General features: G+C 34.0%; 2 protein-coding genes across 10 annotated transcripts in view; one reads left to right on the forward strand and one right to left on the reverse strand.

Annotated features, from left to right (window-relative positions):
- LOC126774179 (probable ATP-dependent RNA helicase DDX20) overlaps window positions 1-17,516 on the reverse strand; it is a 111,567-nt gene that overhangs the window by 90,678 nt on the left and 3,373 nt on the right. The window lies entirely within an intron of this gene.
- The window catches only part of LOC126774172 (potassium voltage-gated channel protein Shab), a 36,756-nt gene that overhangs the window by 16,342 nt on the left and 2,898 nt on the right, over window positions 1-17,516 (forward strand). For 4 of the 9 annotated variants that reach the window (XM_050495561.1, XM_050495563.1, XM_050495564.1 and 1 more), the window contains exons 2-7: window positions 11,749-12,007; window positions 12,092-12,319; window positions 12,543-12,849; window positions 15,191-16,037; window positions 16,775-16,899; window positions 17,146-17,238. In XM_050495561.1, coding sequence (XP_050351518.1) covers window positions 11,820-12,007; window positions 12,092-12,319; window positions 12,543-12,849; window positions 15,191-16,037; window positions 16,775-16,899; window positions 17,146-17,238 — 1,788 coding nt within the window. In that variant the 5' untranslated portion in view covers window positions 11,749-11,819. Of the gene's footprint in view, window positions 1-11,454; window positions 11,475-11,748; window positions 12,008-12,091; window positions 12,320-12,542; window positions 12,850-15,190; window positions 16,038-16,774; window positions 16,900-17,145; window positions 17,239-17,516 lie in introns of those variants that run through there. The other 5 variants (XM_050495566.1, XM_050495568.1, XM_050495569.1 and 2 more) reach the window with 2 other exon arrangements.

Here is a 17,516-nt window from a genome sequence, read left to right on the forward strand (position 1 = left end):
TCATTAGGGATGACATTTATATTATTAAAAAACCTACTTGTCCAATGGAAATTTAACGTGGTATTTATTATGTTGTTTTGTTTGAATAGGTACATTTGTCATGTGACATTAATTTATATTAGATTAAATTTAATTTTTTAATATGTGCGGCGATAGAAATATACCCCTTAATCCCCCAAAATCACCCCTAAAATCGTACAAATATGTAAATAATTAATTATTATTTTAATCCGTCAATCATTTTAACCATCACGTGGCTCTACTAGTAGAGTGGAGTCACCATATTATTACCTGTTGCTGGCGTAGATATCAGGACGAAGGATTTTTTTTTTATTAAGCGCGTCGACGATTACCATAATCACTAGTGATTCTTCAACAAATCGACAGTATAGTCGCTGAAAACCAATTTCAAAAGTATTTCAAATCAGCAAAGGTATTGCCAAGGAGGGATACCGTCAAGCAGGCGGCCGGGCGTAAAAGGTTGCCAAATCCATTTTCTTGCTTTAACACATTGCGCCGACCTCAAATTCATAAGGGCAAGAGAATGATGAATATTTTGTAGTTAGTTATAATACTGCTCATTTGTCAGTTTTACACTTACAGCTTTACCTATATTTGTTTTAAATTGTTGTCTCAATATGTCTACTTCTCATACACGGATATCATAATAAATAAGAATATTTTAGACAAATTATTATTAATGATCAGTTCCTAAAGAAGTCAATTTGTGGTAGCATCGAGCTTAAATAACCATTTATTACCGGATGACATAAAACAAATTTAGCTCTTTACACGTTTCAATATATTTATTATAATAACAAATATAACTTTATTATTTTACCATGCCAAGCAGTCAAACAAATAATTTACCCTATATTAAATGATATGGTTTAAGATTTTTGTAATGTTCTTTGTATAAATAATAATTATTATTAAGCCTTAATTGCTTAAATCTTCACCGACAATATTAGTCCTAGCTAAATCCTTACTACAACTATAGCGTTGTTCAAAAATAAAAAAAGTAAGATAAAGTTAGAATGTCGTCTTAAATTGTTATTATGTAATCGCGTAATATATTAGATAATAACAGGTGCAATTAGGCCGTGACCCCTCTGCGTACATGATCTGCAACTGCGTCGGCAAAAATACCTACACTCAGCATATATTTGCGTACTCCAATTCGAAGCGCAGTATGTTGTGGGCTTCTAAAACCGGCGGACAACTAGATAGGTCAATGTCTTGGACTAGATTGAGCGCGTTCCGATCTTTTATTACTCTTATAAACCTCGTGACGTCAAAATGATTAGGTGTCATTTTTGACAATGTTCAAAATTGAAACTAAAAATATGTTTTATTATTAATAATATTTTATCATATGAAATCATTACGTTTATTATTTTGATTTGTAATAATAATAGAAAGGGTAAATTTAATATATTTCAAATAATAAGAAGCAACCTTGTTAAAAAAAAAATTAAGCTTTTAATCGTAGTTTGACACGTAACGAGCGTAGTGTAGGTGAACAAACTGTGCGCAAATATTGATCCTTCGCTTGGAATGAACTTTAGGTATAATTTTGTACATTAAAGTCAAAACTTACTAACCTAAACGAACACTTGTCTATGGACAACAGATGTTAATAAAAGTCATATCTTGTTAGTCACGTATTTCTATTTCGCTGTAGCTGTTAGATCACTGTGAGCGGAATCGACATTCGCGGCGCCTGACGGAAGAGTTAATATTAAACTATCGCATATGATATGCGGTAGCCCTGTATCAAGGAGAAGACAAAAATACTCGTCTTGACCTACGTCGACGTTTCATATCATTTTAGAGATACCGAACAGTCGCTTCCGTGTCACCGTTAATCCGAATAAATGTTTTAGCCATGTCGTTGGCCTCTAAGAGCTTCATCATACCTAGTTATATTTAGATCCATTAACGCTATATGCCTTCTGGAAATATTTTTTACATCTCAACATCTTCCAATAATTTAATTTGTAAGTCATTGCGAAAGTGTTTTTCATACCATATCAATCATAATTATATACGCTGAACGGATAGTTTTATATATATAGATTTATTAGAGATTATATTGAGTCTGTGAGAATATTTTAATTCTGCAGTTTTAAGAGTTTCTGTAAATGAATATTGAGTAAAAGAAAAGATACAACATGCTTAAATTATTATTGAAAGTATTTTTTATCATATTTCATGAGCAAAATTACTTCACGTTTTTATAATGATCACTTATTTAACTTAACCTTCAGCAAATAAAACTTATAAATATCTATAAGGCAACTCGCGTAAGGCCTTACTTTACATAAATAGAGGTTGGTGCACACGTGCCTCACATACTTTATTACGAGATTACGGGACGGTACGATGGGTTTAATTAATACTGCGCTGCGTATGAAAGCTGCCCTTAATTGAGATTCTTGTGTAAACACATTGAACGATAATGATATGACAAAAAAATGGGGTTATATATTTAATTGTAAAAATAGATGGAATTATTATGTTGAATGACTATTTAATCATACTAAGTTATAAAGACAATAAATAAAAATATACATTGTATATTATATGCGATAGAATACTCTAACTACTTCATTCATGGATTTTTTTGCCTGCTTGGTTGAAACATTTCTTCAAATTGCGTTGAATTATTTAATTGTTATCGCTATATCACATTACGAAAATGAAATCGTGGAAAAACTACTGTTATTAAGCGAGTAAATAGTAATTAGAAAATTTCAGTTAGCTATTTCAAGAAACTCTCTATATTCCTCAAATATATATGATATTAGGATACATTTTTCGGTTTTACGCACAAAAGAGTTTTTGTGTTAAGTCTAGTAATTCTAGAAATCTTAGAATTTTATCATAATATAAAATGTCTATAGCACGTTTCTGTTTTTAATATTTTATAATCTTAACGTAGTCGGATTAAACACCGAAGAAGCGACTGGTCACATCAGTTCCAGTAGCACTTTCTTGTTAAAATAATAATCAACAAAAAGTTAATATTCTATTAATTTGTAACACAGTATTAATACTACGTTATCGTTAATTCGTGGGCAATGCGATAAAAAATAAAAGGCACTGAACTTCGTAGGAGTGGTACTCATTGTTTTATAATATTTGCTTTTATTTTTCTTTTAAATCTTGATTCTTAATATTAATTGTACACATGCAAAATTTATCGTGGCAAATATGATGATATGATGTAAGTGGATTAGTGTTGTATGATTGAATAAATATATAATGATAAAGAACGGTTTGAGTACAGATTATAGCTATTAGCAAAATTTCTTAAAAAGAGTTCCAGGTGTTCTAGTACCTATTTAAAAGGAGGTGTTTCTCTAGTACAAGCACATCCTTTTAAAATTATATTTTTAAAACTTACACGTATAATTTGTGAATAGAATAAATATTAGTATTTTGAAGGCAATTGAAATAATGTTATTTTATATAATCGAATAAAATACATTACTGTTATTTGTAAATTAGTTTTTGAAACTCCATGAAAATGATATAACGCGGTCGTTACTATAAATGCTACACGCGCGTCAAAAATACACCGCGGAATGCCAGTGTTAAAAGCTATTACATTCTGTTATCAACAACAATACCGTCAACATTTCATTACATCTCAAGGGATGATGTTCGTTGCACCACTCAAACGTTATTACTTTTGTGACATTGAATTTTTATATTTATTAAAAATAATTTTTATTGTTGTAACATTACTATTTCCATAATCGGACATCAAAATTAAATTAAGTAGTCATAATTATTTATTATTCAGTATAACAAATATCGCTCAAGGAAATGACCGTCCCAAAATTGAACAATGTCGATGAAAATTGGGGATTTGTAGCGTGAAAGAAAACGGGAAGAGCCCGGGAGGCATGCCAAGAACACTTGTCAGGCTAAAAGCGGACGGACACGTCACGTACTCGCGATCTGTCACGAAGCAATGTGTGTCGAAGCAAGAGGTACCACCACGATTCTGCCCCCGCACTATTCTAATTGCTGCCATATTTATGTGTCATTGTTCTCGTATGTCAGTCATTAACGGCATTTATGAAATGCAACATGTAATTGCGATGACAAATAGACTAGAATTTTAATTGATTAATCAATCGATTGACACATAATGATCGTGAATATTTGTTACTTTGAAGTAAAAACAAATATTAGAAAATAATTATAACAAGGCTTATGTGAAAAAATCAAATGAATAACTCAATATAAATAGCTGTTTACGTTCTGTATTTAACAAAACAAACAAGATGCAATGACAAGGAAACGGCTGACCTCTTTTTTTGCTGAGCTAAAACCAAATAAACTGATCAACAACCACATAAAACATTTTATGTCTTCTTTCAGTTCTTAATTTTAGTTTGAACAGCTTGTAAATACGAAAATTTGTTTTGTCATAAGTTTACATATTTTCAGACGGACAGACAAGTGAAAGATGATAATATTATTATTGGTACGTATCGACCTGTAAATTATATCAAAATTTATTTCATGTCAATAGCGTCGTAAAGACGCAGATAAACAACACCATGATTGCTGTCGTTAGTCGCGAACCACTTGCTAATATTTCCTTAATGTTTAATGGTATAGACAATTTATTCTATTTTCATTTATATTGTGTCAGTTAAAAATTCATTAGGCTAATAATGAGGATGAACGAATTTCATGTTTATGAAAATGTTAGGAAACGGAAAATTATATTTTCTTTGTCTTTACTACGTATAGTTGTCTGCAGTATATGACGTCGATATAGTAATAGAAATGTTGTATTATGCTCATTAAAATTATAAAAATATTGTTAAGAAATTTTAATAAGTAAATAAAACCCTCATAATTATTGCCATAAAAAATTACCATATTTAGTTAATACCTGTTTAGTATTCTCCTTTCTTTGTCGCACTTCCAAAAAATGGAATTCCTTACCAGCTCACGTATTCCCCTCCTCTTACAACCCGGGTTCCTTCAAACGAGGCGTGAAGAGGCATCTTGCGGGCCGGCAAGGCGAAGGCGGCTAGTGCAGAACGTTTTTCCCGTCTGTACTGGCCGTCGTCGCGTTTGGACTCTACTACCACTTACCATCAGGTGGAGTAGAGTCATTTGCCCTCCCGGCGGTATAAAAAAAAAAATAAATAATAGTTTCCGCCCACGGCTTCAATCGCGTGCGAGGTGGAAGGAGTTTAGGTTTAAATTAATTAAAATTACTGTTAGGAATGTGTCATATCATTAAAAAGTACTACATTGTCTATTATCTCATCCTAAATGTCTTTGATAGGAAATAGTATTGACAGTCCGACACAAGGCGACGTGTAAGGTCTATGTCAATTAACTCAGTGGCAACTAACACGTAAATAGTGTATAGTTAAATAAATAAGGAAAAAGACCAATAGTAAGCACTATCATTACTAAGCAATGCGTTATAATGCGTTTAGTATATCCGGCGTAATTGTGTTTTACTTTTGCTTGATATAGAAAGATAACATAAAGCATATGCAAAATATGATAAATAATGTAACATTTTCTCACATTTATATAATATATATATACAAGATACCACAGTGATAAGCAAAGAAGAGTAGTATTATATAATAGTAGTATGGTATAGAAGCGCATGTACGAAAATAATTAAGGGTTAAATTGTATGTGTGCAGACTCACAAGGGACCAGCTCTTTAAATGACGGCTGAATTTATCAGCTGAAATATGGCGTAGTAATCGGCGTTCGATATCATCTCATTAAACGTGTCACAATGTTTTATTAAAATAACTACTTTGCGCAATTACTTTTATATATTTAATTGCAAACTGTAAATTTTTATATTCGTTTTTATAATGGTACATGATTAGTTTGAGAACAATTGGTCGTCAACAAATGATCAAATAATTAAAACTTTTTTGTTTTTAAGGTTTTTGGTTTATTATCTTTAAATATCACGGAAAGTTATTGGTGGAGTAGTTTCATTAAAAATGTTTTCAATTACTATGTTATTTATTTCGTTTTGAAAATTGTTGTAGATGAGTTTTAGATCCATAAAATTTTCCACACTTTGTTTGAGTACATTTACTTTAGTTTTCCCAGTCACAACAGTGCACGAAATGTCAGATTTTATATCCGATAGCATTGACATAATGAAATCTACTACTAAATAAAACTAATGGGGCTTTTACCCTCCACATTTAGCCGAAAGTAAGAATGATTAAAAATCCATCTCTGAAATAGTTTAAGCGTGGGATAAAACTTAAAAGAAGTTTATGTTATAAATTTGAAAGTTGAAAATTTCTTCAGAAAGTGGGTCAGTTTTTTTTTTATTTAAGACATGTTCGTTCCGTGGTGATTTTAATATTCATTCACTTTCGCGGCTCTTATAACACGCCTCAATTAAAGGATAATAAAGTCTAGGAAAAACAGGTTACCCAAAAATAATTTGAAAAAAGATGAATATTTCCTGAGATATTGCCGATGTCAAATCTAATACGGCAATCGGCTGTACTAGCCTTACTAATACTATTTTGTGGATTGATGTAATTTATGTTTGTCTGTTGGAGTAGTCTTTGTGAAATTTCGGAAACGGAAAAATAAATATAACATTTCTTGTCTATATACACATACACATACATTTTCCAGTAATTATTTATTACAAAATAAGAGGAACAACTCTTATCATTCGACATACATTAATTGAATAAAAAATTCAAGTACGACCAAAAAATGGTTGAATTTCGTCATAACGTTTCGTCGAGTTCGTTCTATGAATTATGTGACATTAGTTTCAGTTGTTATGTATTCAATATTACAGTTGTTTTATCATTATAATTTTTTGATATTTTCATGTTTAGAACATAAAAAATAAAAATATTTGTGTAAAAAAATACTAAAAACTTTGTACACATTTTTCATTTATATAATTTTCTGTATACTACTACATAAATAAAAAATAAATAAAATAAATAAATAAATAACTACTAATTTGATACTATTATGATTACAATACTAACTCATTCAATGAGTTAAACTTTCAGTCACGCAGGATTTCTATACAAAGACCGTCTTAAGTGCGTAACGCTGAGTCAGTAAGTAATAATTATGAGTCAGCGCATTGGTCCAAAGGTAAATTGACTTCGCTTGGTTCCATTGAATCATTGCTAGTAACATAGATTATTCATACACACACGGTGAATTCAATTACCATGAGTTGAATAGGTTACATTAACTAGAACGCTGAAAGGTCAGAGATAGCGTCGTAGATGGCGGCTACGAGACCTCTACGGATCGTAGAACCTACTGCCATGCTAGAGTTTTGAATTTCGAAATTGCTTGAGAAGGTATTTCAAAGAAATGTTTTTATTACAGTGAAAAATAAACAATAAAGGTAAAGAAAATTGTAAATCAAATGTTTTATTTCAAATTTTTCAAGTTTGTTAAGCCAAAATTTTTATGATTGAAATCAGTCGGCTTCATAATATACGTCAATTCATAAACTATATGAAGGCTCTCAAGAAGCCTGTAATATTTTATAAATACCGCTAAGGTTCTACCTATACGTATTTTGGCATCTTGAAGTTCAAACTTTTTCTCTGACTTTTTCTCGCCTCTGTTAATATTCTTCACATATATCAAAACTGCAGTAAGTACGTTTAATTCAATTCTTATTATAAGTATTAAAATATTTAAATGAAGTATATGTAATACTTATATGGCTCACAACTTTCATCAAGCAAATTTCTCATCATGGAAACATTAAGTTTGGATTAAAGCATGGCGTGATGCCAGTAATCAATCGAGATGATTGATAAATTTCATCGCAAGGCTAGTGCGTGAACTTATGTAAAATAAAAATTACTTATATTAGGATTTAGTTTCTTGTACCTTAAATAACAGCATTTAATTATTTTTTCACCAAATATTGTGTTGGTAGTTTTTAATCAATTTATTATAGCCATAGTGATCAATAAAAATAGTATTTAATTTATAGATTAAATTTAAATATAATTACAGATTGTTTCTTAAAAAGTGTAGTTATGATGATGATGAATTTATGAATTGATGGTTTATTTCGGCAACATTATCTAAGAAGACTAACAAACTGTGTAGGACATATTATAGTTCATGAGTGTTTAAAAACAAGTGCTTTACTTTATTAATCGCTTATAATCCGATGGGACCTCAAAACAAAAACGACAAGCGGACTAACGCCTTCATGTGCCTTTCGAGGTACGTAACAACTTCCTAGCTCCAAGCTTCTCTTGAGATTTTTTGTCAGTTCATAGACAATGGACGTGGACTTCTAGATCTAGTGCTTTATTTTTAGTTCCTAGACTAGCGGGGCGATGATAAAATATAATGATATAATCAGATACTCTATCTGCCAATTTATATTATTTAAATCAGGACTGGCGCCTATGTATTTAGGTCGTAAGGTCAAGGATTCTTAAGTCGCCTCGTATATAGTCAAGATCTATAGATTAGCTCGGTTCAACGGATCTGAGACGTCACGCTGTCTATTGAGACGGCCGACAAAATGTTAAATAAGTATAGGTTGTTGATTGATATATGATTTCAAAAATATTTCTAATTTAGTAATCTTGTTTTTAATATTTTGGTTCCTTTTTTGTTATGAAATATATGTTTATATTATTATCATATATTATTTACATAAATTTTTAATTTTCGATACTTAAGTCTTGGGTAACTACGATCACTGCATGCGTAATGATGCTGAAATGATGATCTATGGACAGATAGATTATAAAGCCTTTAAAAGTAATAGCTGCATATTCTATTAAGTTAAGACTTATAATAGTAAGCTTAATATTATGGTACAAGACAATTTTCAAATTAAAACTCTCATAAATACCTCTTAAAGATGACGTTCACGTTTGCTATAAGGGTAGACAGAAAGAGGTATATCTTTTTTTATTGGCAAAACATAAAGGTTAAACTGTTATCCATATGCACTTTCACATTTAAAATAATATCCTAACCCGAGTCAGCACGATGTAATTTTCATGTCTATGACGTATAATGGCGCTTGCGACCTTTTGAGACCTCTCGGCCTTTTGTGCCCCACGTCTGGTGAGATCTAATAAGAAGATAAGAGAATTTTAAACTTGTTATAATGATCAAGTGGCTTAAAATTAATATTTTACATTATCAGTTAAAATGAAACCCACAAGTTATTTAACATTTCTATATTGTAGTTACGCCTGTTGTACTTTTTTTTGTGGAAGCCTTCAGAAAGGTTGTTGTTGTTATGTATCTATGGCACGATAATGTTTTTTATAAATAAATAATTATAAAGGGTTCATATAATAAAGTAAAGTATATTCGAAACAGCTGAAAATATGTATAGATTGCTTATTTCAATAGATCTCAAACGTCGCAGTATCGCTCGAGTGGCAAGAGATAACAGCCATGCATTGTTAAACTGTAATCAACTTAACTAAAGAGGAGTGCTGATAGCGAACGGCAATTTGTAACTTATCTATGATAATTTCTATTTTATTTATCAAAACAAGGGATATTTTTGAAAAACCTTATTTTTAATTATACAATATATTTCAGATACCTTTATAGCAGTTTCTAAAACCTATTTAAATGACATTTAAAATAGTATTGAGAGATATTTTCAACATGATATTTAAAGGCCAATTTTTACGTAACACTGTCTGGTTATATTGTGGTATTTGAATAAGTCGGTTTGGCAGTTGACTGAGTTGGGAGGCTGCTATCAGATTATTTACTACCGGCGGCGCCTCCACGCCTGTCCCGTTCACAGCTCGAGATCAATACGGAGGCTGTCTCCTCCCAATTCTAGCCTCTCTACAGTAAACGCTTCTTCCTTCCTCTTTCTTTACTATGTATGTTACGTTTACAAATAAAATAATGCCATGCAGCATACATTATCAAATCGGGTAGTCGGCATTAGACGCGTAGCTAAGTAATTAATTTAATATAATTTTCTATATTTTTACTAACATGTCAATAGATATATATAAAATACAATACTTATTGTATAATATTTTATAAAATCTATTTCTTACTTGAACTGTTGTTGAAGTTATTGTCTGATGTTTGTTCTTTGTTTCATAGTGTCACTTAGTTTAATGTTTTACTGCTTTCTAAGAGTATATTTAAATGGCCATTTCACTTTTCATCGATTGTTTTAAAATTAATATGAATATTTACTGCTAAGTTGATAAACTCAAAATGATAGTTCATAGTTAGAAAACATTTTAAGCTTGAATTACCGCTTGAGTGCTACTTTAAACAGTGGATCAAGAGTCTCTTGACTAGTCCAGACGACTTTTAAACAAGATCTTAAGAACCTCAGAGTTCTTTTTCTTGTAGCGACTTTTCGAGTGAAAAGGTTATAGTTTCACATCTCTAAATTAAAAAAAAATAATAAAAAATTTACTCTTTTTGTCATGGTTATCGTAAGATGTCATTCAAAATATTTAATAAATCATAATTATTTTTTTATTATTAAGCCTCAAGCAGTAGGTATACAATATAAAATGAAAAATGACTTAAATCAAAGGCAAAAAATACTAAAACACCAATTAATTTCTTACTAAATTAAGTACAAATATATCAATTAAAACAGAATCAAGCCTCCCAATGTCCCAATTATATAAAAATTAATGAAATTCCAAACATTGGTAGCTTGTACCGAACAATGTGATAAAAATCATGCGCATTTCGAATAAAAGATGTAGAAACCTTAACGGCTAACATAAATTCTTCTAAAAATTAGGGGATAACGGCTAGCCTCTAATAGCGATAAAAGCATTAAAAAAAACCACCAAAACCCAAAAACCTAAAGCTTATTTGGGGAGTAAAAAGAGCCTTTAACTTTTTAAGAAGAACATGATACAACGATGTAGCTCGAATACCTATAAGTTCGAAAAGTCCTTTAATTAAATCCAAACATAAATTTGATTTTGTATGTTAAAGGCACTTACGTGGGTTTAAACTGGGTTGAAACAGTAGTTGTTTAAGTTGGGCGAATGCAGTGAATGCTATTATTAGATTAGGGTCGATCCGAAGGCTTGATACTGGCAGGGCGCGCCACGCGATCTGGTAATCGATTGCGTCCGCCCACCGCTCTCGATCTTGTCCCAACAAAATATTCTGTCACTGTATTTGCTTAGTAGTTTTTCTTTTACATTGGATAAAATACTGTTAGTATAATATTGGTAATTTGGTAATGAGAATCTATAAATGTAGCTCTACTAACATTTCACCGAAACATATTTGCAGATCCAATTGATCAAGAATAACATATAACAATACAAAATTATTATTTTTTAATAAAGTACCTTTTATATAGTTATCAGTTTATGATAGTCGTTATAGCGGCACGGATGGGTTAATGTGTTAGTAGGCCACGAAGGGGGCGCGTGAATAAATAAAAGAGTTACATTTGTTAGGTGCAGTCGATAAATTTGTAAATTTTTAATCAATTGTGTTTTTTTTTTGTCGACAATTAATATCTAAACAACTAATACTAATAAGTAATTTGGTGGAATCACTTTCCAAAAAGGCGCATTGGAGCAGCGTGGTGAAATAAGCTCCAAACCTTCTCATCAAAAAGGGGGAGGAGGCCTTAGCCCAGCTGTGGGATGACCCACTGCTGGGTATGGGCTGCATTCACAGGCTGTTACGAAAAAAATGAATAATTTATAGTTATTTGTTTAATTTCAGATTAAAGTAGTTAACAACTAGCGTTTTCGCGTCGAAAGGGGCGGCAGTGTGTGACACGATGAGCTAGCGGCATGGGGGGCGAGGGGGCGGGCCGCGGCGCCGCGCGCTGGCACGTGGGCGACTCGCCCCCGCGTGCGCCCATGGGCTTCGCGGCGCCCGCGCACGATGCGCAGCTCGACCGCGGTCTCGCGCCGGCGCCAGCGCCCGCGCAGCAGTCCGCCGCGGCCGCTGCAGCTGCTCTGCAGCGGGCGCACTCCAGGTATCGTTTTAATCATAATGTTTTTTTTAAACATTTCATTTCCTTTAACAAATGTTAAAAATGGTCAATGTTGTTTCCTTATAGGTCGATGTCATCTTTACCACCGGAGCCCTTTATGATGCTTCGAGCGAAAGCTCTAAGCAAGCGCGTTATAATCAACGTTGGTGGAGTTCGCCATGAAGTGCTATGGCGAACACTAGAGCGACTGCCACACACACGACTTGGCCGACTGCGAGATTGCAACACGCATGAAGCTATCACAGAACTATGCGACGATTACTCGTTACAGGATAATGAATATTTTTTTGACAGGTGATTACTTATGTATTCATTTTATTTTATCAATCTTATAAATATTGAAATAAAAGAAGAAGGGTAGTTTTTGCTTTTATGCATAAAATATTGTAAAACCAACACAACAAGTGCCTATTACTTGAAAATATGCTTAATAGTTATATATAATATTATTAAGTATATTTTCATGTATTTTTACAATATTATATATTGTTAATAATATTTTAATTTCTGATTACAGGCATCCGAAAAGTTTTAGTTCTATTTTAAACTTCTATCGGACTGGCAAGTTACACTTGGTAGATGAGATGTGCGTGTTGGCATTTAGTGATGATTTAGAGTATTGGGGTGTAGACGAATTATACCTGGAATCTTGTTGTCAACATAAATATCACCAGCGAAAAGAGCACGTCCATGAAGAAATGAGAAAAGAAGCTGAAAGCTTACGACAGCGAGAAGAAGAAGAGTTTGGGCAAGGTACATGTGCCCAGTATCAGAAATGGCTGTGGGATTTGCTCGAGAAACCCACTACGAGCATCGCCGCTAGGGTAACGTATTGACTGATGCTTCTCTTAATAATATTGTTTAATTATCCAAGTTAATGTCACTACTTCAGCAAGCTGCGCAGGATTTACTTTTATAAGTTACAGGTATTAAGGACTGTATTTCTTATAAATTGAAAAACTGTTTTTCTATTATATTTCAAATTTACGTAGAAATAGATGCTTGTGTATATTGTGGGCTAAGATTTACTATAATACACTTTTGCACAGTTTTATGATTCAAATAATGTAATAATATTACATGATATTGATCTTCACATGAGCAGGTACACAATACACAGCCTTGCACAGAATAAGAAATTGAATTTACCTGATAAGAAAGTGCACGATGATTTGTAAAAGACTGAATTAGTAATAATACTCAAAATGAATGTTGCACAGTTTATTGTATATACTTGTACTTGTTGGTAACTTTATTATGTTCACTAATGTATGTTTTCTGTATACACCAATGTCTCCCGAGTCCCGACAAATAAGTAGGTAATGATATAAGCATGGATTGTTATGTGAGCTGTCAATGTTGTACTTGTGGTGCATGAATAACATCTATCACACTTACCTTCCGAGTATACTGTTGTTGTGTAATGGAATGTGGTGTTGTGTTCCGATGTTGTATCGTGACCTGATCGCTTTTGTCGAAATTTACCTAACATCCTTGATCAAATATCTTCCACTTACAAGCAAGTCACAATGTTTGCATACTTTAAGATTTTCGACAACAGCGACGTATAGAGGCCTACCTATGTAAGTATGACTGTTTCATCTACTGGTTCTAAAAAATATCACGTGTTTTATGAGTATTTCACTACGTCGTAGTATACTTCGTCCATTCTTTTTTCGTTGGCTTTTGTTTTCTTTGGGCTATGTCCGTTTTCATTTTTTTAATGTCTTTAGATAATTTTTCGTAATACCTATGTTGTGACGCAGATAAAATTAAAATATATAGGTATTGGACTCATACCGACCGGAGTTCGTTTCATTTTTTGTTAGCAACATGATTACATAGGTGTCCTACCAAGTTAAAGATTAAATGTATATATTTGTGTACAACTTTTATAATACTTTTATGAAGATAACATAATTACAAATTAATTTCTCGTATGATATAACTTCCAATATATTTTTTGGATTTTTAATTGTTAGCTCTTTCTCCATGATGCAAAGAAAAACTAGATAATTTTCCCTCACACGGAGAAGATTTATAATTTTTATATATTTTTTATTAAATTATTTTGCGTTATCGTAGAATTGCTTTGCGTTATTTCAATAAGTTCAAATGGTATTCAAATATGAGACAAAGTGGTTTTGATAGATATGTCTTAGAAATTCTTAGAATTTTTACATTTTCCCAATCAAAGCTACTTTATTTATTGTGTATGCTTAATAATATTAAGTTTTTATTTATTTATTTATTTTCTTTTCTCAATATTCGTAATTATGCCTTTTGATCATGGCACCTTTGTGCCATATACAACTTCTTGTTACATATATTTTTAATGTTCACAGCCGCGTGGATAGTTCTCCAAAAGAGAGCACTTTTAATAAAACAAAGCTTAATTGTTGTCGTAAAAGTTGCAAATATGGGATGGGCTTACGCGATGTGACCAGCCGCTGCCGGCGACGCTCCGCGGCCCGCGTGCGGGGTCGCACGGGACGGCACGTGGCGCCCTGCGGACCGGTGTCCGTAGTGCGCGCACCGAGCCCGCGCCGCCTCCCACCACGGCTGAGTGTCGTCCGCCGGCGTCTCGCACCCTCTCCATTCCTTGCGCTCCCATATTTTATACCCCGTGTTCCTCAAACCCACCAGCGCTTCCGCTTCGTCGTACTGATCTGACTAATCGACGCGAATAATGGACGAACGTGGGTTATCGTAACTAACCTTTTGATCTCTGTCATCTGAGTTGACTAAACGCATGTCCGTCCATTACCGTACATGTAAATTTTTTGACTACACCTCGACCACACAACACTACTAACAAAGACACCAATAGATGTTATTTAAACACCAAATCGCGTATTCTTAAGGACAATAATGTTACAGACATTGGTATTAATCCAATTATGCTAAAAACTGTAAATACATGTATGCCTACATATTTATTCTTACCTATTACCTACTACATACTTTCACTGTTATGATATATCAATGTACAAAAATATTGTTATTTCTGTATAAACACTTGCATTATTTAACACAAATTGTACTACAGCTAATACTATACTATTACTACCACCAATATCAAACCAAAACTTACGTAATTAGATTTTGAAGTGTGACAGTACGGTGGTGGGGAGCGACTTTCGCTCAATCATTGGATGCTTGCAGGTGATCGCAGTTATTTCGATCCTCTTCATCGTGCTGTCCACAATAGGGCTCACTCTCAACACCATTCCTCAAATGCAAGTTTACGACGAGAAGGGCACACTCATGGACAACCCACAGCTGGCCATGGTCGAAGCCGTGTGCATCACGTGGTTTACGCTTGAGTACGTGCTGCGATTTAGTGCTTCGCCGGACAAATGGAAGTTCTTCAAAGGTGGACTGAACGTTATCGATTTGTTGGCTATATTGCCTTATTTCGTGTCTCTCTTTCTACTTGAAACTAATAAAAACGCGACAGACCAGTTTCAAGATGTGCGTCGTGTAGTTCAAATCTTTCGTATCATGCGAATATTGCGCATTCTAAAACTAGCTCGACACTCGACCGGGTTACAATCGCTCGGTTTTACGCTCAGAAATTCTTACAAAGAGCTAGGATTGCTCATGTTGTTTCTTGCGATGGGAGTGCTTATATTTTCTTCGCTGGCATACTTTGCCGAAAAAGAAGAGCCGGGGACTAAATTTATTTCTATTCCGGAAACGTTCTGGTGGGCCGGCATCACCATGACCACAGTCGGATACGGTGACATTTACCCCACGACCCCGTTGGGCAAGGTCATCGGCTCAGTTTGCTGTATTTGCGGCGTGCTGGTAATTGCGTTACCCATCCCCATTATTGTCAACAATTTCGCCGAGTTTTACAAGAATCAGATGCGGCGTGAAAAGGCCCTCAAGCGACGTGAGGCGCTCGAGCGCGCTAAGCGGGAGGGCTCCATTGTCTCCTTCCACCACATTAACTTGCGGGACGCGTTCGCCAAAAGCATGGATCTCATCGACGTCATTGTGGACACAGGTCAGAAAAACATTATGTTGTAATGCCTTTCGCTTGTTCATGTCATGTGTCCTTTGCTCGTATCGTTTATCGTAACTTTCACCGTCGCATGCATGCTTTATGTGTTCAGTGCTCGATTTTGTATCGGTGTTAATGAATGCGAAGGATGCTGGTTGAGTGCACGTCGCATCGTTTAGCTCTCCGGACTCGCAGGCATACTCAAAATCAAACAGATCACGTTACATCGCAGCTACAGCTATATTCACTCGTTGGTTCCAAAGAGGTGTATCAGAGTGTTTTATTCCTTGTCTTCAGGTGACAAATGCGTCCTCATTGAGGCGAGAGACGACGCCCGATGAGCTACTTGCTACTATCGCACAGTCGTCATACTCGACCCCTTATTATTATGTTCGTAGCTCGGGGTCGGGTTCGCGTCGCGTGTAGCTTGCGATGTGCGACGAAGACACTTTATCTAAGGTCGATTACATTGTCAGCGTAAGCCTAACGCTTCATAAAACTAACACTCATTTCTTCTGTGGACTATACGTTGTGTGTATCCGGAGAACGCTGGATTTTTAGACTGTTCGTGTGGAATGTGTGTTTTGTAGTTCACGCCGCTTCATTAATTATTCTAAATGTCGTTTTATTCGTATCAAATTATTATATAAATATAAAAATAGGTAATGTGAACGCTTAATGGAAATAAATGGGAAGCTGACATAGCAAGCGTTGCTACTTAAGATGGTGTGTGCCTCCAGGACACAACCTGTCACAAGCGGACGCGACTAGTCTGGAGGGCGAAGCGCCGGCCATCACTGGCTGCTACAAACAATATGAACACGCTCTTGGCAATAAGATACCGCAGACTACTGATAATGTTCAGGTAAGAGCAAGAAAAATTGGATCTAATTGCGTTACATGTCATACAAGCATATAAATAAGCAATTATATGATTAAAAGCTTAAAATGCTTTTTTAGATATTGACAAAGCTTTTAATGAAAAAATATCAGTCACTTTCAAACAAAATTAAGCACTGTTGGCAGCATAATATACTATATCTTATATATATACGTCATCATGTAAATTTGTACGCCATATAAGGCTTGTAATTAAAACACCAGTATGTAGTTTCAGAGCAGTCCTAAAAAGGAACGTCGCTTCTCAAGCGAAGGCTTGGGCACGCCGGAGAAATGCTTGCTCATTAATCCTGACCCGACACCAGTAAGACATTTCATCGAATCACGTTGGCTAGTAGCGCTTATTAATTTTAGGCTTTTTAGAATTATTGCTTAGTTTTAACATTTTTAATTATAATGTTTATATTTAATTTAGAAAATTAAACTGACCGTTGAAGATGCTACTTCGCTAGGCAGTTCGGACGAGGTTTACGTAAACACCGTCATTGGGCCATTAATAAATAATTATTTCATTAGCCGTTAACCAAAATGTATCTTCGTTTTATGGTGTATGTATGTTTACTACTAAAATATTCTCTTTTC

Source organism: Nymphalis io, chromosome 16 (genome assembly GCF_905147045.1).
Source record: "Nymphalis io chromosome 16, ilAglIoxx1.1, whole genome shotgun sequence".
Taxonomy (NCBI): Eukaryota; Metazoa; Arthropoda; class Insecta; order Lepidoptera; family Nymphalidae; genus Nymphalis; species Nymphalis io.